Source organism: Cnephaeus nilssonii (assembly GCF_951640355.1).
Source record: "Cnephaeus nilssonii genome assembly, chromosome: 10".
NCBI lineage: Eukaryota > Metazoa > Chordata > Mammalia > Chiroptera > Vespertilionidae > Cnephaeus > Cnephaeus nilssonii.
In genome coordinates, this window is record NC_137081.1 from 56,114,489 (window position 1) to 56,136,066 (window position 21,578).

Here is a 21,578-nt window from a genome sequence, read left to right on the forward strand (position 1 = left end):
AGTGCACTAAGCCTAAGGAAAGTTTTAGTCCTTTAGCTAAGCTGTCAGATGTTGAAGGCAGTTGGGCAGACGGCTGTGTTTTACGTCCCAGGTTAACATTTTCGAGGCTGTTGAATAATGTAGATCCTTCTCATTGGAGTGACCTTCTCCAGAGCAGGTCTGGGTTTTTGATGTGCCATGTGCACTATTGCTGGAAATTTATGGCTGAGCTAAATGTGAGAAGGAAAGAAAAAAATAAGCATATTGGATCTTTTTGACCATGAAGTATTAAAGTAGTAGAAAGCAATACAGTTGGTCATGGAAATTTCACAATTTTGTTTACTTCTTTGATAGTATTGCTTTTTTTTCCATACCACTTCCAGCTCTGGGTCCATAGTATGTTAACTTGGGGTTTCACTCATTGGTTTATCTCTAATTTGTAAAACTATAACATGTGTTATATTAAAATAATATACATAATACATATGTTATGTCTGTGTTTTGAAGTGACATTTTTACAGGTAGAAATGGTTCATTATTTCTGCATCAGTCTTCTAATATTAGCGATTATTTTGGCACCAGTATGCATATATGAATCACTATATTCTAAGAAGGCTACGGGAACATTTGAGAAAGTCCTGAAGGGAAAGAACCGCTCAGTTGTCAAAAGATCAAAAGTAGAGAACCTCTGTAAGAAGTTAGAAAGAGTTAGGGTTATTTATTAGATTGAAACATGTAAAACTTCTATTTTAAGAGGTCAAAAATGGTGTAATATTGGCTGTTTCATATGGTTCAATCTAAACAGTCTGATGAAAAGAAAGCTGAGGAATGACTTACTAGCTTCAGGTACCAAAAGTTCTCATTAGTCATCTCCACAGAAGACATATATGAGGAAACAGTCTTAAGTAGATTTAAGTTAACACAGACTGAGACTATTTGACAATAAGATAAATTTCATATGGAACCGAAAGACCTTATGAAATTTACATTAAGGATGGCTTAAACTCAAAAGGATGCCCAATGCTGCAAGGACTTCAGATATAATTTTCCTAGGAGGAGAGTTTGGACCCAGTGACCTTTTGGGTCTACGCTGGTTCCTACTTTTCAAGCCATTGATACAAACGTAAAGGCACCTACAGATACCTTCCTTAGCAAGCAAAAAAGGAATGCCTCAGCTCACTAGGAATTTAACTTAATCACCATTGGACGTAGATGCCCTTGCCTTGACACTCAAATTAACTAAAAGGGGAGATAAACTGATCATGACCCCAAGCATCACATTGTTTATGGTTTGTTTGGACTCTCCTAAGCCAGGAAAACATAGGTGCCTTATATCTCTTCTCAAATGTCCCTGAGCTCTAGGCACACAGCATTCCCTTTCATGTGAAACTTGACACTAGAAAGTCCTTTATTCTTAGTCTTAAAAAATTAAACACACTGGAGGAATATAACCTGAAGTGTTAACAATGGTTATCTCTGAGGGATAGAATTATGGGCAATTCCTAGTCTTTTTTCCTTATGTTGCCTATCAGTTTTTTTCTAAAATTTTTCTTTTACAATAATTAAACCCGAGGGTGGTTGATGCTAGCATTCCGGCAGAAAGGAAGAAAAATCCTTTTTCAAAAGCACTGAAGCCTTTATTTTGGTCAGACCAGTTATCATCAGGCCACATGACATGCATTTTATAGTGTGGTAAAGGCAGAGTGCTTTGGTTTGTTTTTCTTTAAACATTAGAACCAGAAGGAAACTTAAGAGGTCACTGACTTCAGTGATTTTCTTCCAGACTGGGTATCTTTAGCATCAATTAAAACAGATGGATTATTTCAGGTTAGCTCTAAATCACATTCAAGAGATTATAGGTAGGAAGAACAACCTGGCAAGTTACTTCAAGTCAAATGTAAATGTACGGTAAAGGGGTGGGGGGTGGTGAGAAAGGAAATGAACAAGTAATTATGATATAACAGAAACCTGGGCAATTAGCCAAGGTGAGATGGCCCATGATGACAAGTTGAGACTGAGGAGAGGAAGCCACAATGTTGATTGTTGTTTTTAAGGTGCGAGGGTGATGATGGGTGGAGATGGGAAAGCAAAGCGGAAAGAAGAGAGTTTGCCGGAACACACGTATTGCTTAATGTGGCATTAATTCATCTCCAGGGTTATTTCCACAATTTAGGGCTTACATTTTTCTCTGTAAAATACACCCAACATAAAATTCTGACCATTTTTAAGTGTATAGTTTAGTAGCATTAAATACATTTACCTTGTTGTGCAACCGTCACTACATCCATCTCTAGAAATTTTCATTATACCACATTGAAACCGAGTACCCCTTGAACAATAAATCCTCATTCCTTCCTTCCCTAGCCGCTGGCAACCACTATTGTCCATAGTGGATGGCACCATTTTCCATTCTTATCAGTAATGCACAGGGTTGGGGGTCACATTTAACCAAGGCGTTTAACTGAGGTTCTAAAAGCTCTGCTCAGCTGCTTCTCTGGAGGGGATTTCCCCAGGTCAGAAGGAGGGAGAGACTGCCTCTGGGGCTCATTGGCTATCTATATCTGGTTTGGGAAAGTTTAGGAGAAAAAAAATCAACAATAGGATTGAGAAGGAAGTGGAAATTAATTCAAGCAAAGATAATCGTCTTAGAGAAACTGCCCATAATTATTAAATTACAAATGTACAGGGTTTGGGGGTGGGGGTGGGGCAGTACAGGCTTCTCTAGCACCACTTATACAGGGTGGGGCAAAAGTAGGTTCACAGTTGTGAGTACATGAAACAGTTTATGTATTGTTATTTATTAATTATTGTATTATTTTCCATACGAACAACTGTAAACCTCCTTTTGCCACACCCTGTAAATACAGCAAGAGTCAAGTTCGCCGTCTCTGATACCCACCGCTCCAGCAGGAACATCCTAATGTAGAAGGACTTGGGGGGTCTACAAAGAGTCCTCCACTAGAATGGAAACTGTAAATAAAATAGTCTGCCCTTCAATGTCCTAATTCTGAGGTTTAGGTTCTATATCAGTGGAGAGAGATTTTATTTTCAAGTCTGAACTAGAAATAAGTAGGGATAGCTCCACAGAGTGCAGCCTCCAGCCCGCTGTGACTTCAGTCTGGCATCTTCACTGAGGGAAGCCTGGGATTCTTCATCGTTCGTCTCTGTAAACCGACCGGGTTTGTAGAATGAAAGGTGTTTCCTGTCTGATTCATGAGGGTAAGGGAATCGAGGGTAACTGCACAAGAGAGAGAATTCAAGGCTGGCATAGGTGTGAGGACTCTGTCCTGCCGTGGCTCCATCACATAAGGGCCAACACATGGAACTTAAAAAGCAGATCCGTAGAAACACCCACATTGAGAATTTACCTTCATCTTGGGTAGCGGTGACCTCAGAACCTATATTTTTTGGTTTCAGAGAAAAAGCAAAAGAAGTCTGTTACAAGTCTTTAGGATTGGAGCTGTGAGAGAAATCCCAGCTGCAGGAAAGCAGCGGCAGGTTTCGTGTTAGAGCCTGAAGTTAGGTAGTATTGCAGACGGGCGGCTCCTCCATTCATCTTTCCCGGCTGTTAACTTCCAGCGTGGCACTTAGATTTCCACACCCCGTTAGGTAAAGTGCTTAAAACAAGACATTCAGTTTGAGTCGATGAAATTCAAGGCTACTCCTACGGCGACGTTCATCCACGGAACAGAGAAGCCTTTCTAGATCTGCAGGTGCCTTTGATCGTCTCCTCTCCCCCAGGACCCCACTGCACATCCATCTCACTCACTTGGGCATGGGTGACGCATCTGGCAACTTGAAAAGTGGCCCCAACTTTAACTGGGCTTCAACATTCCACCCCCCTCCACACCATAGCGCAACCCTGTTCTGATGTTTCAACTGGATACTTTCATGTTGAGAGGCTTCACAACGAATGCCAAATTTAACTTCCATAACCATCCGGAGAAGCATTATACTTGGCAGTACCATTCTCTCTCAATCCCTGCCCTTAAAAAATTAAGTAAATGAGCAAACGTAAGTCTCAGAGCAGCTATGGGACTTCTAAGGGGTTAAACAATCTCTAAGGAGTAGGTGGAATTTGGTCTCAGACCAGGTCTCCCTGCTTTTTAGCCTAGAGTTTTCAAGCTTACATAACTCCTTCTTCTGCCAGGAATACCATGTTATGTGGTCTGTCACTGGGCAACAGGAATCCTGTTATTATCTAGGGCTGGAGAGGTGGGGAGGGAAGGGGAGAGGTAGTGGGGACAGAGGTCTGTGTGCAGGGAGGAGTGGGGAAGATAGTGGGAGGGGAAATTCCACTGAGATTTGTAGTTTTTTCAATCTCCCAAATCTTAAACCCTCGGTTGGTTTTGAAGTAGGGTATCCTGAGATAAACAGCATATGGAAAGGAATGTCCTACCATGATTGAATGGTTGATGAGATCCTATGAGTCGGGCTGTACTTTTACAGTCTTAGACTCTAAGTTCTTAAGTTGATCTGAGAATTAACATGGGTTCTTGGAACTAGACAGAATTGTAGCAGAGGGCATGAATGAATGTTAATAAATGCAGGTGTTTCTTCTAACCAATTGCATATTGTTAGGTCTTTGTGACAATATATTTTGCGGAAGGGATCATTATAATACAGGTGAAAATTTATCAGCCGATGCCAATATCTTTATCGTGATTTTTATGCCTTTTAATTTTTTGGTATAAGGCATATAGTTTATACATATTTATTTTATTTAATATATTTTTGTTATTGATTTTCAGAGAGGAAGGGAGAGGGAGGGAGAGATAGAAACATCAATGATAAGAGAGAATCATTGATTGGCTGCCTTCTGCATGCCCCACACTGGGGGTCGAGACTACAACCCAGGCATGTGCCCTTGACCGGAATCGAACCGGGAACCCTTCAGTCCTCAGGCTGATGCTCCAACCATGGAGCAAAACCAGCCAGGGCATACATATTTATTATTAAAAAATTAAGGTGTAGCCCTGGCCGGTATAACTCAGTGGTTGGAATGTTGGCCCATGCACTGAAGGGTCATAGGTTTGATTTCCGGTCAAGGGCACTTACCTGGGTTGCATGTTCGATCCACAGCCCTGGTCAGGGCATGTGTGGGATGCAAGCAATTGATGTGTCTCTTTCACATCGACGTTTCTCTCTCTCTTTCTCTCTCTCTCCTCCCTCATTCCCTCTCTCCTTTCCACTCTCTCTAAAAATCAATGGAAAAATATCCTCATGTGAGGACTAACAACAAAAAGAAAAAATCAAGGTAGAATTTTTCTATAGTAAAATATACCCCTTTTCAGTGCACAGTTTTATAAGTACATACAGGTGTGTGGGGGGCAATGGTAAGATATGTACACATATAATACCTTAATAAAAATGAAAAAATAAAATATTCACTCACCCCCCTAAAAAAAAAAAAAGTACATACAGTCTGTGACTATCATCACACTCAAAATATAGAACCATTCCATCACTCCCCCACCTCAAAAAAACTCCCTATCTCTTTGTGGTCAACCACTCCTCTCACTGAAGCTCCTGACAACCACTGATTGCAGCAGATCTATCTTTTAAAAGGCATTGGTCTTTTTACCCCAGTTGACCTTTATTATGAAATCCTATTACACGTCAGGTTGAATTATGGGTTCAGGGAGGATTTTTCTTAGCTGTAAGGAAATACGTGGATCCAATTAACTCCCATATTCAAGGTAGTCACTATGGCAATCTTGGGACTTGATTTTCTAGCCTCTTATCCTTTGCCCAGGAATCCAAATGGCGCCCTGTAGGATATCTGCCTGGGACTAGGAGCTCACACTTACTGAGGGCTAGTTGTGTCTGGCTCTGTGCTAAGTACTTTGCAGGGGTTATATAACTTCCTTTTATTCTCACAATATCACTTTGACGTGGATACTATTAATCACAATCCCATTTACAGGTGAGGAAACAGAGGCATAGAAAGTGAAGAAACTTGCCCGAGGACACACAGCTAGCGAGTGATAGAGCCGGCATAAGACACGGGCATCTGATGTCTGATGCCAGAGCCTGTTTTAGCCAGTAATCTATACGGTGTTGGCCACATTCCCACCCCAGTAAACACTGAGCAACATGTTAAAGTTTTTCTTTTTACATGTATAGTTGCTGTTAAACATATTTCTAACAGTACACCATCTCACTATTGTCTTATTTTTCCAAACACAATTATTATTGTTGTTGTTACTTGACTCTCCTTTTTATCTTTGAAATAGAGAATTGGTATTTTAACTGAAAGTGGAAGAACCCTTTTATGTCACAGACATATGCATATCCTATCTAATAAAAGAGTAATATGCAAATTAACCATCACTCCACCACATCCATAAGCCATGCCCACCAGCCAATCAGGAGTGAGTATGCAAATTAACCCCAACCAAGATGGCTGCAGCCACGAAGCAAGCAGGAGGCTTGGGTTTCCCCGGCAATGGAGGAAGCCAAGCTTTCCACACACCCTGGCGGGCCCAGGCCTCCACTCAAGATTACAAAGTTTCAATTATAGAAGATAAATAAATCCCAACAAAAATGGCTGCGGCCATGGAGCGAGCAGAAGGCTTGGCTCCACTCCAGGCTACAAAGTTTCAATTATAGAAGATAAATAAATCCCAGATACCAGGGCCTCCGCTTGGGTCACCAGAGGGCGTGGCCAGCCTGCAAACCACCACAGGCCCCTCACCCAGGCTGCCCCACGCCCCAAGGGAACCCCCACCCTGATCTGGGACACCCTTCAGGGCAAACCAGCTGGCCCCCACCTGTGCACCAGGCCTCTATCCTATCTAATAAAAGAGTAATATGCAAATTGACTGTCACTCCAACACACAAGATGGCTGCCCCTATGTGGTCAAAGATCCTGCCCCCATGTGGACACAAGATGGCCACCACAAGATGGCCAGCAGGGGAGGGCAGTTGGGAGGGACCAGGCCTGCAAGGGAGGGCAGTTGGGGGCAATCAAGCCTGCAGGGGAGGGCAGTTAGGGGTGACCAGGCTGGCAGAGGAGGGAAGTTGGGGGCGACTGGGCCTGCAGGGAAGGGCAGTTGGGAGGGGGGACCCAGGCCTGCAGGGGAGGGCAATTAGGGGCAAATAGGCTGGCAGGGGAGCAGTTAGGCATCAATCAGGCTGGCAGGGGAGTGGTTAGGGGGTGATCAGGCTGGCAGGCAGAAGCGGTTAGGGGCAATTAGGAAGGCAGGCAGGCGAGGAGTTGGGAGCCAGCAGTCCTGGATTGTGAGAGGGATGTCCGACTGCCTGTTTAGGCCCGATCCTAGTAGGATCGGGCCTAAACAGGCAGTCGGACATCCCTCAAGGGGTCCCAGATTGGAGAGGGTGCAGGCTGGGCTGAGGGACACACCACACACCCTCCCCCCTCCCCCCCCCCCCCCCGGTGCACGAATTTCATGCACCGGGCCTCTAGTAGGTCTATAAAAAAACAATATGAACCCTGGCATCATACCTACACACAGTGTAAACCTTTATTGACCACTGTCCTTAAACATTTCATTTTGGGTTAACATATATTCTTGAGGAACGTGCCATCCGGTTTCACCAACAACTGTGGCATCCTCTTGCCCCCGAGGAAGAGGCGTTTAGTGGGCAGGTGCAAGAGAAGGTGGGACGCAGGAGCGGGCAGCTGGTGTTGCCCTGGCAGGGCATCCTCCACCCCTGCCCTTGCTGTAAAGCCAGCAAGGCAAAGAGGTACTTACGACCTCACCTCAAATCTATTTGATGGGAGAAGCAGGCCCCCCACATGAGAAGGCTCTGTAGCTATCGTCTATAATCAAGATCTTGTCTTGTATTCTCTGCTTTGTAACATCCCAGGGACTTCAGATGTACCTTTTTTATCTCTGCCATGAAACCATGCTACTCCCCGGAGCACAGTGCAATCTGGTGACTGTGCCAGGCACCGTTCTGAGAGCTAACCTGTGTGAACTCATTTATTCCACACAATGAAACGGTGAAGTGTATTTTCTTTCTTATCTCCATTTTACAAACAAGAAATCTGAGGCACAGAATAAGTAACCTGCTCAAGGTCATACAGCTGGTAAGTGGAAGAGCTAGTGCCAGATGGGGACTCAGAGGCCTATCACAGTTTCTTCTCTCATCTCTTTCAGATCCCTAATGTTGGCAGTAATGACAAGTCTCCCTTCTATAAAGGATGCTCAGTCCTGTCCCTTCAGCAAACGTGGGAGCAGCTGAAAGAGTGGCTCTTCCTTGCCTTACATGCAATGTATCTGTCCTCCAGAAATAAAAATAAGGCTCTCACTCAGCTCACCTACATAGATGAAAAAACTCTTGAATACAAAACCAAACCACCGTCTTTCTGGTAAGTTTTCTTAGTTTGTTGAGCTACTTAGAAGAAATTCGTGATATAGAAATAACAATAGCAGTACTCAACCACTTATTTAAACAGACTTTTCTGGACAAAGCCAGCCAGCGCCCAGCCTTCTTCCAGCCCAAAACTGTGCAACCCTCCACCACCCACATTCGCCTCCAGTCAAATACTGCCTCACCGGAATGCAGTGCTGGGGAGGAAGGGCAAAACTGTAGAATTCCCAATACATGGGCTGCCTTTTTATAAAACCATGCCAATGTGTCTGAGAAATATTTGGGATGGCAAGGTAAAGTCCTGCCAATTTGGTGTCACGATTCTTGCTTTATTTTCTATCTTATTTTGGAGATGATTTACTGAATGGACACTAGGAATTTGGGAGAAACAATTTTTCTCGCCAAGACCTCTTTGTGTTCTTGGGACTGAGAGCAGATTCTTTCAAAAGGACATTGATCCTCTGAGCTGGAAAACACCTCAGTGGTCATTCACCCACGCAGGCTGATGGTTGGGGGAGTACTGTCTGGGAGTACCCCATGATGCATCTCACCCACAGCTCACCTTCTCCAGTGTGTCATTCAGGGCATCCATCGTCTGTATTTTGGCAACATTCACAATAGCACTGAAAAGATGAAAAGAAACTTCATATAGGACCTGAAAACTTAACCACTGAAGAGGTTAAATGATTTATACAGAAGCAGGTTTACTTGGCCTTTAAGCGTCATTCTGCTTGGCTACATCTGAAAGACAAACAATCCTGCCTCCTTGTGCCCACATGCCACAACAAGCCTTCTAGGCCAACTTATTATTACTTTTGCTTTTGAACTTTTCATTGAAGTATATTACATACGCAGGAAAGTGCACCTATTACCAGTTCACGGCTTAGCACATATTCAGATACTTAAAACACTAGTCTAACCAGCTGCCCCTAAGGATAACCACTACCCTGACTTATAGCCCCATCAATTCGTTTTGACGGCTTGTGAACTTCATAACATGAATGATATAGCATACGCTCTATTGTGTCTGGCTTCTTCCGAGGTCAGGTTATTTTGTAGGAGGGTTTCAATCAGGGACGAGCCTGCAGTACAATTTCTTGACAGAAACTCTGCGCTCGACATAGTTTCTTTTTCTGGATGGTTTCTGTTGGTTGGTACACGTTATTAGGAAACAGACATAGATTGATGATGCCTAGAAACTTATTTGCCAGAGTCTATTTTTTTCAAAAGCTATTCTCCAAGAAGATGTGAGGGGACTGTTTGTCCATGAAGACGAGGCACTCCTATCCCGTGCACACACTCCTGGAGCAGAGGTGAGGGCAGGGGCGAACTGATGGTGCAGCTGGTGAAGCTGCGGTTGCACCGCCACTCACTGCACAGGGAGGGAGGGCCCTGGCCATTTCACATTGGTAATTCTTTTATTATCTTTTAAAAATGGCACGCAAGTTCCATAAGCTTTAGGTCCTACCTACTCATATCTACCCCTGACAAATGGGGAGAGAGGTTGATTTCTTGCTGTTTACGTTCTGTAGTAGTCCAATTCCCATCTTTTAATGACTATTACAAAGAAACTGCATTTTTAAGAGAGGGGTCCAGTCACCACTGTTGGAATTAACAGTAAGTCCCCTTTTTCTGAGATGCAGAGAAATAGGACTTGTCCACTGGCTGCCAACTAGAAGGTCATTTCCAAGCTATGACTCCAGTCGCTGAGCCCCTGACCCAGGTGTGTTACATAAACAGGGCTTATGCTTAAGTCAGAAAGAGTCCACTTTCCAAATCAATCAGCTTGTGATTCAACAACCGTGTGTTATCATCCACAGAGTGCTCTCTGTGTTCTAGGAGCTGGCCTCCATGCTGGGTCGCCAGAGAGGACTCACAGCTTTCCTTATGTGATGGCTATTTTCTGGATTCGGGAGAAACAAACACTGCTAAAGGGGCTAGTGAGTGTTTTATTTTAATGTAGAAAAGATCCTCAAAGAATCTCCTCCACAGAAATCCGAAAGAAAACTTTAAAAGTGATCAAAAAATGTGTTATACGAAAGAGGCAGAGACAGTCCATCGTCTATGTCCCTCCGTATTCTCCTTCTGAGACTGTTGCCATTTTACCTCTTAAGGAGGTACCTTGAGCATCTAATCAACTCCTTTCAAATACTCACCAACTCACCTATGGACACCACCTTGAAATAGTCTCTGAAGCACCATCATTACACTACTTGGACAAGCCAGTTCCACATGTTTTCCTCAACTAAGGCATAGAGTGACTGGGCCATGTGCGTGTCTGCTCCAGCCACAGCTTTCTGCTTAGCTCTGGGAATAGTGCAGCGTGTCAAGGTTACGGTGGAACGGGCAGGGAGAAACCAGCCTCAGTATCTATAGGCCCTCCTGCTATGCCAAATATAGAAGCCATGAATAGTTTCTAAATAATTGAGTGATGAATTCAAAACAACAACTAAAAAGCGTTTGTTTTTAATTCAGGAGATTTGCTTCAGCAGAAAGCATACTATGAAAATAGGGCAGCCTAGGCACACTGTTTTAAAGGCTAATGTGAAGATAGGGTAAAGGGATGTGCGTCAGGTTTGAATGCATTGAGGATTGTGTCATTTAAGTGCAAGACAGCTGGGCTGGACTCAGCGAGCGGGAGAATGAATGGGTGGGGTTAGTGATGGGGGCCCAGAAAGAGTCCTCCAGAAGGTAGCCACCTTTCACCTCCAGTCTGCATCACCACTGATCCTGACCCCCACCACACTCCACCTTGGCGGCTGTCTGTAACCCTGCTTAGCAAAAGCCTAGGGGGACTGGGAGGCCTCTGACTTCTGGAAGAAGAGTCACTGAAAACTCCTCGAGGTGACACAGGAAAAGAAATCAAGCAGCCCCCTACCTTGTTTTCTCAGGTCCTGTTTTTTTGGTGTGTCGCTCCAAGATGCCAATTTCTTGTTTTTTGGAAATTCGCTTCCCTCCAGCTTTTACTATAAACAAATAAACATCAATATGGGAGTCAGGGTTAGAACAGCAAGAGAAGGCATGCTTTGTTATTCAAGGTATGCATTTAGATTTGGGGAAAAATTTAGAATTATTTTTTAGTTTATTTAAAAAATATTTTTATTGATTTCAGAGGAAGGGAGAGGGATAGAAACATCAATGATGAAAGAGAATCATTGATCGGCTGCCTCCTGCACGCCCCCTATGGGGATTGAGCACTAAACCCGGGTATGTGTCCTGACCTGAATCAAACTGTGACCTCTTGGTTCATAGGTCGATGCTCAACCACTGAGCACACCAGTCAGGCTAGAACTTATTTTTTAAAGATCTAAACTTTCATCTAAAGCAGAGCAATAAAAAAGTTACCCTGGAACTGCATAAAGATAAGAAAAAAAGATGTTTCGTGCAAACAAGATGGGGAGAAGAAGTGCTGAGATCTGCTTGTTTATGTTCAGGGAGCTTTCCAAGGCAGCAGGTACATCTTCCATTTGGGGAGATGAATAACAACATACTCCCTTAGGCATTTCACTGAAAAACATTTTTTCTTGTTATCAAACCAATTACACTCTTCATGATAGCAAATGACAATTACAATGTGACCCTCCTGTTCTCCCACAAGATTAAAGTTTGTGCAAGGCTTGCATTTTTCTTTTTTCAACCAAAAGCCAGATTCTGAGAATGAGTCAAATGTGAGGGCGGTAGTGATAACAGGCATTTAATTCAACAGAGATGCTTCTGATCCCACCATATACCCACCTTTCATCTCAGACCCCGAACCTGGGATGTTGGCCAAGCTCAGATTTTGTAGTGAGCAACTAAAATGCATTAGTAATCCTGCCATTCAATAGATCAACTAGTGTTAATCAGGCTACAGATGACCTAACAGCCGTTCAAGTGTTTAACAATGTCAGATGAAATCAACTTTTTAAAGGAATGACCCATTTCAGAATGCAAGTCAAAGCAAATACTTTTTTCTGTTCCCAGGAAATTTGCTCATCTGAAATCTGACAAGCTCAAATGAGAAAAAGCTTAAACAGACATTGATTCGTTTGAACCTATTAATTCCTTTTATGGGAATGTCAAATGGACAGTTTTCTAAAACTAGCTCCAATAAAGTGAAAAATAAGGAAAATTGTTTCTCCATGCCTTTGTGAATTGACTTAGTCTTTGCTCTTTTAAAATGATTGCTTAATTTATTGCTTTGATTCTAATATATACATAAAGCACACAATTCAAAGAGCATGAAAAGGTCTGCGGTCTCCCTCCTACCATTATTTCCCAGCCCCCTGGTTCATCTCCCTAAGTGCTGCTATGTTACAAGTTTCCCATGTATTCATCCACAAGTATTCTATATGTCTACTTACATGTTATTATTTTTTAAATGGTAGCATAAGATAAACATTGGTCTGCACCTTATCTGTTTATATATTTCTTCAATTATATGTTTTGGAATAAGTTCTATTTCAATACACATATAGAAATGTATCTTCCTATATGAACATTCTGTGTTTACTTAGCCAATTCCCAAATGTTAAAGCATTTCAGATGTTTCTAATCCATTGCTATTACAAACAATGCTGCAATGAATATCCTTTCATATATACAGAATTTTGCACAAGTACAAGGTCAATGGGGAAAAAAAGGAGACATATGTACTACTACTTGTAATACTTTAAACAATAAAATAAAATTTTAAAAAAAATGCAAGTATATCCATGGGGTAAATTCCTACAAGTGATCTTGTTAGTTCTCAAGAATATACATTTGGAATTTGGTTAAATCTTGCCAAATTGCCCTTCCCAGAACTTGCACCAGTGTACAATCTCACCAGCTACAATGTTAGCAATTGTCTTCCCAAGTCCCTTGCAACCATGTGAACTAGAAAACGTTTGATTTTGTCAATCAATAAGTCTTTTTAAAATTTTTTTCTCATTGTTTTATTTGCATTTCTTATATTTTATTAAAGGTTGAGTTTGTTTCTGTGATTAAAAGCCATTTATATTTTCTTTTTATGAGCTGTTAAAATTCTTTTTTCTAATGCTTTTATTGATTCACTAGATGCCCAGTGCACGAATTCGTGCACCAGTGGGGTCCCTCAGCCTGGCCTGTGGGATCAGGCCAAAACCGGCTCCCCGACACCCTCCGAGGGGTTCCGGATTGTGAGAGGGCACAGGCCAGGCCGAGGGACCCCACTGGTGTATGATCAGGGCTAGGGAGAGACGCAGGAGGTTGGCCAGCCAGGGAAGGACCACAGGAGGGCTCCAGGATGTGTCCAGCCCATCTCGCTCAGTCCTGATTGGCCAGACCCCAGCAGCAAGCTAACCTACCAGTTGGAGCATCTGCCCCCTGGTGGCCAGTGCACATCATAGCGAGCAGTTGAGCAGCCTTAGCATATCATTAGCATATTATGCTTTGATTGGTTGAACAGATGACTAGATGACCGGATACTTAGCATATTGTGCTTTTATTACATAGGACAGGAGCTGTTTATCTATGAGATGTATCACAAGTATAAAATATTTTGGCAGTTACTGCCTTTTTTGTTGATGTTTTTGCAGTCAGCAATTTTCTGTTTTTGTCAACCCCTTATGAGTTTTGTATCACTAAGGAATTCCTGATGTTTTATAAATATTATTTCATATTTTCTTCTAGAACTTTTATGGTTTCATTTTGCAAAACCAATCTTTGATGCTATATTTAAATCCTTGACCCTTCTAGAATGTATTTTGTGTAAGGCATGTGGAGGCATAATAGTTTTTTTTTAGATTATCCTAATAATATTTTAAAAATTCATCTTTTACCTATTAATTTGAAATGCCATCTTTATCATATACTAAGTACTCATGTATATGTGTGTATATATTACATGTGTATACATATGTACACACGTGTGTATACATACATGTGTATACATGCACACATGTGTATACATGCATACACACATATTACAGTGGCTATATCTGGACTTCTGTTCCATTAATCTCTCTGTCCATTCATATGCCATTATAACTCTATTTAAATTATTGTAGTATACTTTAATATCTGACAGAGTTAGTCCTCCTTTGTTACATTTCCTTTGAAAAATATTACTAGCTATTCTTATTTATTTTTCCATATGAACTTTAGAACCAGCTTAATAATTTCCTATAAAAAATCCTATTGGTATTTTTAAAGATCTTGCTTTAAATTTATAGATTTTTAAAAAGAAAAACTTTGTACCTTTATATTCCTGGTAGCTCCCTGTTAAAAAATATGGTTGTTTTTTTTTTATTGTTTATATCTTCCTTTGAGTCCCTCAGCAATTTGTTCACATAATCTCACACATTTATTATTAGATTTATTCCCTAAGTATTTTATCTTCATTATTGCTGTTGCTATTATAAATGAGGTCTAGTCTTCTGTTATAACTCTAACAGACTGTTGTTCTTATATTACTATTATTGATTTTTATATCTAAATCTTATTAAATTCTCTTATTGTTTATTATAGTTTTAAATCGATTCTTAGGCTTTCCAGGTTTAAAAATGATTAACATAAAAAGAATTATTTTAGTTCCTCCAAAATAATGTTTAATAGTGGTGATAGTGGACATCTTTGTCACCCTAATTTTTAAAGAATTGCTTTTAGTGTTTTCCTATTAAGCATAATGTGCACTTAGAAGGCTATATACATGAGAAGTAAATACATATATTTTCATAAATATATTATTTCATCATGTTAAGGAAATATCCTTCTAGTGCTGTTTCATTGCATTTAAAAATTACAAATACATATTGAATTTTATCAAATGCCTTTTTAGCATAAACAGACATCATGATTTTTCTGCTTATTGTTAACTAGAGGCCCAATGCACGAAATTTGTGCAAGAGTAGGCCTTCCTTCCCCCGACTGCTGACACTGGCTTCCCTCTGGCACCCGGACCCGGGCTTCCCTTGCAGCCTCGGCTTCATCCAGAGGGTTGTCCGGAAGGACATCCAGTCTAGTTAGCATATTATGCTTTTATTATTATAGATTGTATTAATTATATGAATAAATATTTTATGTGAAACCATTCTTGTATTCATGGAATAAACTCTATTTGGTCATTTTGAGTCACCAACTTGGTTTTTTTAATTGATTATAAAAGCTTCTCACTAGAATTTTGTAATGTTAGATGCAGTCTAGTGCAAATTGTTATTGTAAAATAAACAACAATTAAAAATGTGAACTTTAAAATGCTGAGTTTTGTGCCACTCAATTGAAAGGACACTGACAAACCAGAGACTGTCCAGAGGAGAGTGACCAGAGTGGAGAAGGGAGCAGGTCACAGGAGGACTAGGGAACTGGGAGAGGTCACTTCTGAAGGAGCAACGACTCGGAGCGCAGGGGCCTCTTCAAAGATCTCAGGGGTTGTCATGTGGGACGAGGAAAGGTTTCTTGGTGAGGAAATGTTATATGGGGTCAAAGAGCTCTACACTTCCTGAACTCTGTGGCCTTGAGCAAGATGCTAAACCCCTCTGGGGCTCAGTTTCTGCATCCTTCAAAAGGGAATAGTACCGATTGTTCAGGTTGTCCTAGAGAATAGAAGTGACATAAGCACCTGGTACATGGTAGGGACAGCATAATGCGTAGTTATTATTATTTGTACTTATTTTATGTTTTTCCAGAGGAGAGAATGAAGACCAAAGAATGGAAATTCCAGAAAGGCAGAGTCTGGCTACATATAGCAGTTTGTGTTATTTGGAGTCACGTAGCATGCCTCGTATGTCCTTTGCCCCTCCTGCTCAGTGTGTTAAAGGAAAGAAGTCTACCTGCCATGAATATCTGAGGAGGACTTTGGTGAATTTGGTAGAAGTTTAACTAGATGATCCTTATTATGAAGTCCTTACTATAATTCTAACGCTTCTCACCTATTTACAAAAGAAAACCTATCACTTCCCTCCCTTCTGGAAGAATATAAGGCACTTAACGGAAAAACAAATACCAAAAGAAATTTTTAAAAATGCAAACATGGGAGTCCTTCATTCTTAAGAACAATAAACTAGAGACATTTGAGGGTAAATTAAACACTCCCCCCCCCGCCGAAGATTTCTACTTCCATGCAGGAGTCTTTGAATCCTCTCTGGTGTAGGGCTGTGGGCTTTAAATGAGTGATTTCAAGAAGTGAACCACAGCTTGAATGTCCAGAGCACAGTTCTTGTTCTGGTAGGTAATCCCACTTGGTCAGCCATGTACAGCAGAAAGAAGCAGAAGACAATAGTCCCATACAATAGTGGATACATGGAGGTATACACAGATTAAGTCTCTCTACATTGAGGCGACTGGACCAGATGGAACCAGTTTGTGGGAGGGTCATCTTCAAAGTGCTGCCGGGAGCACTGCTTACCCTGGTCTCCTGGGATCTAGCAAACCATCCTATATAATAAAAGGCTAATAGGCAAATTGACTGAACGGTGGAACAACCGGTCGCTATGATGCACACTGACCACCAGGGGGCAGGCGTTCAATGCAGGGGGAGCGCCGCTCAGCCAGAAGCCTCCGCAGCTGCGCTAAGGATGCTGATTGTGGGAAGCAGGTCAGTCAGACATCCCCCGAGGGTTCCCGGACTGTGAGAGGCCGCAGGCCAGGCTGAGGGACCCCCTCAAGTGCATGAAATATCTGCACTGGGCCTCTAGTTGTAAAGAAACATCTACAACCCAACCTAGTCGAGTCTTGTTCATTTTACTTATGGCAGATAGGTCTGACTCCTGGGACCTCTTCAAAGTCTCACTGTAACTAAATTAGTTCATTTAAATTTGTAACATTTACATAATTCTGTGTTTGGGACTCTATTGACTTTTGAACCTTCGTAGAAGGATGAACTGGAATTGGGTGAAGTGAAATGTGAACTGATTTAACATTTTAACCCTTTGCACTCGCTTGCTTTTTTCTCGATTCCTGCTACCGATGCTGTGTCCAGTCACACTCGACATCCGAGTGCAAAAGGTTAACAGGCCTTTGAATATGAATACATAGGGTAAAACTTTAGGTCCTTTCAATAAGCACAATAAACTAGAGAGAAAACAAGTAAAAGAGAGAGACACTCTTTTGGATAGTTTCATTAGAAAATAAAATTTATGTGGGGAAAATGAAACTTTGCCCGTCTCTGAGAAAGAGTTATATTCTTGTGGCTTCTTTTGTAGTTTACAATGCCAGAAATAGACCCTTGAATTTAGAATGCTACATAATACTTTTGCAGTTAAGATCTCCCAGACATTTTGCAGTTTTTTGTAGAAGGCAGTCAAGATAAAGAAAGAAAAGCCTGCCAGAAAAATTAAGCTTTTCCCCTTCACTAACTGGTAGAAAATGTATGTGAAAAAACTGACCACCACAAAGGTTTGTGCAAACTCCGCCTTGTGACTTATAATTTTTATGTGAAGATCTTAATTCAAAGGTTCAATGCTTGCAAAATGCCTCCTTTGCACTTACATTTGATTTTTCAGCAAATTTTAAGCTGCCAATCAAAACCTAGAAGACCCCCATCCGAAGAAGGTGGGGAGCAAGGAGAGAAGGCTTTAGAGCAAGAGCACATGGCATGGGCTCCACTTTATTCCCAAACCTCAGCCCCACTGCCCTTCAGGTGTGCAGCCTCAGACAAGTCCCGCAACCCCGCTGACCTCAGTTTGCTCCTCTGTCGGGGAGGATGATGGTTCATAGTCCGTCTGCAGGGGTGTTGCCCTGTCTAGCGGTTCTGTGCACAGTCAGTGTGGGGTGAATGTGGTTATTCTTGTCCTTGTGGTCATCAAACCCCATCCCCGTGATGCCTGGGAAAGTGGGTCTCCCAGTGTCTCTCTCAAACCTCACAGATCAAACCCCGTAAGTTGACTTGAGCAGACTGAAGTTGAGAGAATTAAGCCTTTGCCACCCCACCCCCCTTTTTTTTGTTGTTGTTGTTAATGGTGCTGGCCCTTATGCAGCTATGGCTTCCCCCACTTTCTGCATTAGTTTCACACTTGGGGATCTGCTTCCCAAACTTCGTTTTCTCTCTCTTAATATATTTTTATTGATTTCAGAGAGGAAGGGAGAGGGAGAGAGACAGAAACATCAATGATGAGAGAATCATTGATCGGCTGCCTCCTTGCACGCCCCACATTGGGGATCGAGCCTACAACCCAGGCATGTGTCCTGATCGGGAATTGAACCATGACCTCCTGGTTTATAGGTCGACACTCAACCACTGAGCCACACTGGCTGGGCCGTTCTCTCTTTAATGAGCAAGAAAACGGATTCTCTCTGGGGGTTCTGTGGTACCTTCTCTGATGGCTCTGATTCATTTGACTAAAACTGAATTAAAAAGTGCAGGAAATATACAGAAAAACTCATGAACTCCTGCTCTTTCTAGTTCATTACATATGTACTTGGCTTCCTCGATCACCTTCTACACACACATTTTTGGCTGTTCACGGTGATGAGGTTCTTATAAAACTGAGAGTGAGGCATATAAAAAGCAAAAATCCAAAGCTAAGCTTACTAGGGCCCAGGCCAGCTCATGTTTAATGTAGTCTTGTGTCACAGCATAAATTTATAGCCATGGCTAATGGAGTTGCAATATATTATATTAATATACATGAAAGAAAAACTGCTAAGCACTCGACATGAAGGTGGGAAAGAGTTACCGCTGGCTGACTTTCGAGTGGTTTCATTTTTAACTGTGATGGGGCGGGCATGTGTATATTTTCTATGCATTTTCCTTATTCTGCCTACTGCAATAGTATCTAGTACAGCAGCCCTCAGACATCCGATGACTTGCGATTGGGGAGGGTAATTTCTCCTGATGGCTATGTGTTTTATGAGGCCTGCATTTGATGGGGATTAACATTCATGTGCTGGGTACCTTACAGAGGTTATCGCCTTTCATCATCATCACAACCTTATAATATCCACGTTAGTTATTATTCCCTGTTTTAGAGGCGAGAAAACTGATGCTCAGAGATGTGGAACGAAAGCAGGGTTTAAACCCACATCTGTCCAATTCCGAAGGCCATGTCAAATCCTTCCCGTCATATCATGCCTGCTTCCCACTTTCCGGGATCTGTAAATTGCTTATTAAAAATCAGGTGAAGATTTGATGGAATTCTGGTGATGAATTATTGTCATTCCGTAAATAAAATTGTGCACCATCGCAAACCGGTTTGGACTTAAAATAGGTAGCAAGAGCAGAGGAAGGAGGAGGCTTCCTTGTCCCCTTGCTCTCAGTGGGGAGGCAAAAGTCTGCCTTCATCTCCATTCTAATTACCCCAAACCTCTTATCTGTAGTGTCACAGTTCGTAATAATTAATTGTCATGCTAGAGGCATTGTGACATGCTTGATGGATTCCTGGTGTGCTATGTACACAGAGTAATTAGCAGTCATTAGTGGTGAGGACAGGAACTTCTTGGTGGCTTCATTCGAATGCTCATTTGGTTAGGTTTATCTCTGCGTCCTTTGTGCATGAACGTAGTTCAGTAAATCTGGTTTTGGCTTAACTGTTTGATGAAGGATTGGGGTGGAAGTGGTGAGAAGAGAATGGTGTCTTTTTTTTTTTTTTTGGTCATCATCTGTGCGATGACTTCTCTTCTAATAATTAGCATTTATCGTTCCTGACCATTAGGTAGCAACGTTAACTTTAAATAGAGATAGTGTTAAACACTGCTAAATCCAACTCAATATAAAGTGTCAGGAATCTGCCACAGGAGAACAGGGCATGGAGCCCAGAACTGGAAACGAGTGAAAATTTCGACTCTCTCAGCAAGGCTGCTCACCAGAAAACCACTGATCTGATCCTCTGTGTCAGTGTATCAGCTTGGCAGAGGACATTCCCGCCATCCTCTGCAGCACAGATGACTGAAATAACCTTGGCTTAGAGGTGCCAAGTTAGACCAATAAGTACATTTTGCAAACGGGGAAAGGAAAAGAGAAGGCAGGCAGTTGAAAGAACATAAAACTGGCTATAAATAGGCCTACATGCCTCAGTCAATCTAGATGAACATACGGTTAAGTACAATAGAACTAATTTCCATATTCCAGAGAGTTGATATCAGTAGCATACATTTAAAATGGGAGGGGGGAAATGAGGGAGGGAAAGAGGAAGAGAGAGGGAGAGGGAGAGAGAGAGAGAGAGAGAGAGAGAGAGAGAGAGAGAGAGAGAGAGAGAGAACGAACTGTGGATACTTTGCAAAGCACCTTGATACGCCACGATTTCCAGGCAGCCCCCTCCAGTGTCTGAGTCCTTTTAGAAAGTGCTCCTCAGCGTGTTGACAGGCAAATACATCACCGATCCCCCCGCCCAACCCAAATGCCTGAGGAGGAAGAGAGACTGGCGGTTGCCGTCCTTGCTGTGGAAGCTGGTTTGCCGGGCCATGAAGTCAGATGACGTACAGTATCTTGCGGAGCCTGAGTCTTAGAGCTGGAACCTCTAGGGGGGAGGTTTCCATGGCAGTAAATCACCTTCCAGGGAGGAAAGGGCCAACCTTGCTACCTATCTCTCCCCACAAGCACCCAATCCCTTGTCCTCTCATACATAATCAGGTTGTAATTGATGTGGGGCCTGACAAATCCCCAGGTGGTTTACACACAAGCCTAGAGAGATCAAAGGCACAGGAGGAAGTCAGGCTGCATGAAGTGAGTAACAATGGGAGGCCGAGAACCTCTGCTCTGCTGGGCACCTCGGTTGAAGGCGTAGAGGGCAGGGCAGCAGCACTGAGGCCCTTGCTACCTACAGGACAGAGGGCAGGTGGGCAGCCTACCTGCGGGAGGATGGCCCCCTTTCAGCGGGGAGGGCAGGACTTGCACTTCATTTGCCATAGCGCGTGCCAGTGCCAGTGCGGGTGCGGGTGCCGGTGCTCCAGAGGCCCTGCCAGCTGTGGCTGCCCACTGCACCCCGGCTTTATACAGGCTGGGGGCGGGGCCCCTTCAGGGCGTTGCTGAGCAGCAACAGGGCTTGTCACCTCGCTCTCTGGGAACCTGCATCTCCTTGGCAAGCTTTCTCCTAGAAGGAAACTTCCTTCTTATTTCCTCCATCTGAGAGGGCAGGGTAGATGGCTAAGGGAACTCTAATTTTCTTTCACAAAAGGGAGAAGAGAGGACGAAGTTCAATGGAAAACTTTTTCTCTCTAACTATCCATCCATCAAGGAGATATGGAGAAGCTACAGCGTGACAGGCTGTTTGTCACATACTGGCATGACAAGGAGGGGAAGACTAGATCTTTGCCTCAAGACATCTGTAATCTCTTTGAAGACACAATTATAAAACAAAGTGCTATGCTTTAGTCCCAGGCTTTGC

The 21,578-nt window shown here is 42.5% G+C and overlaps 1 protein-coding gene across 1 annotated transcript; it reads right to left on the minus strand.

Moving 5' to 3' along the window:
- Nucleotides 1–62: 62 nt before the first annotated feature.
- Nucleotides 63–21,144, minus strand: DAPL1 (death associated protein like 1). Its single transcript, XM_079783271.1, has 4 exons — nt 21,043–21,144; nt 11,198–11,285; nt 8,882–8,942; nt 63–209 (listed from the first exon to the last, which is right to left on the minus strand). Exons 1-4 carry the CDS (start codon nt 21,098–21,100, stop codon nt 93–95), a joined length of 324 nt encoding a protein of 107 aa, XP_079639397.1. The 5' UTR covers nt 21,101–21,144; the 3' UTR covers nt 63–92.
- Nucleotides 21,145–21,578: the final 434 nt, after the last annotated feature.

Excerpts from the sequence above, each read along its gene's own strand:
- DAPL1 (XM_079783271.1), bottom strand. The coding sequence starts at position 21,100 with ATGGCAAATGAAGTGCAAGTCCTGCCCTCCCCGCTGAAAGGGGGCCAT. Across the intron at positions 11,286-21,042 it reads AGGGGGCCATCCTCCCGCAG|TAAAAGCTGGAGGGAAGCGA; the intron begins GTAGGCTGCCCA and ends ATTTGTTTATAG. Across the intron at positions 210-8,881 it reads TGAATGACACACTGGAGAAG|CTCAGCCATAAATTTCCAGC; the intron begins GTGAGCTGTGGG and ends TCTCACATTTAG.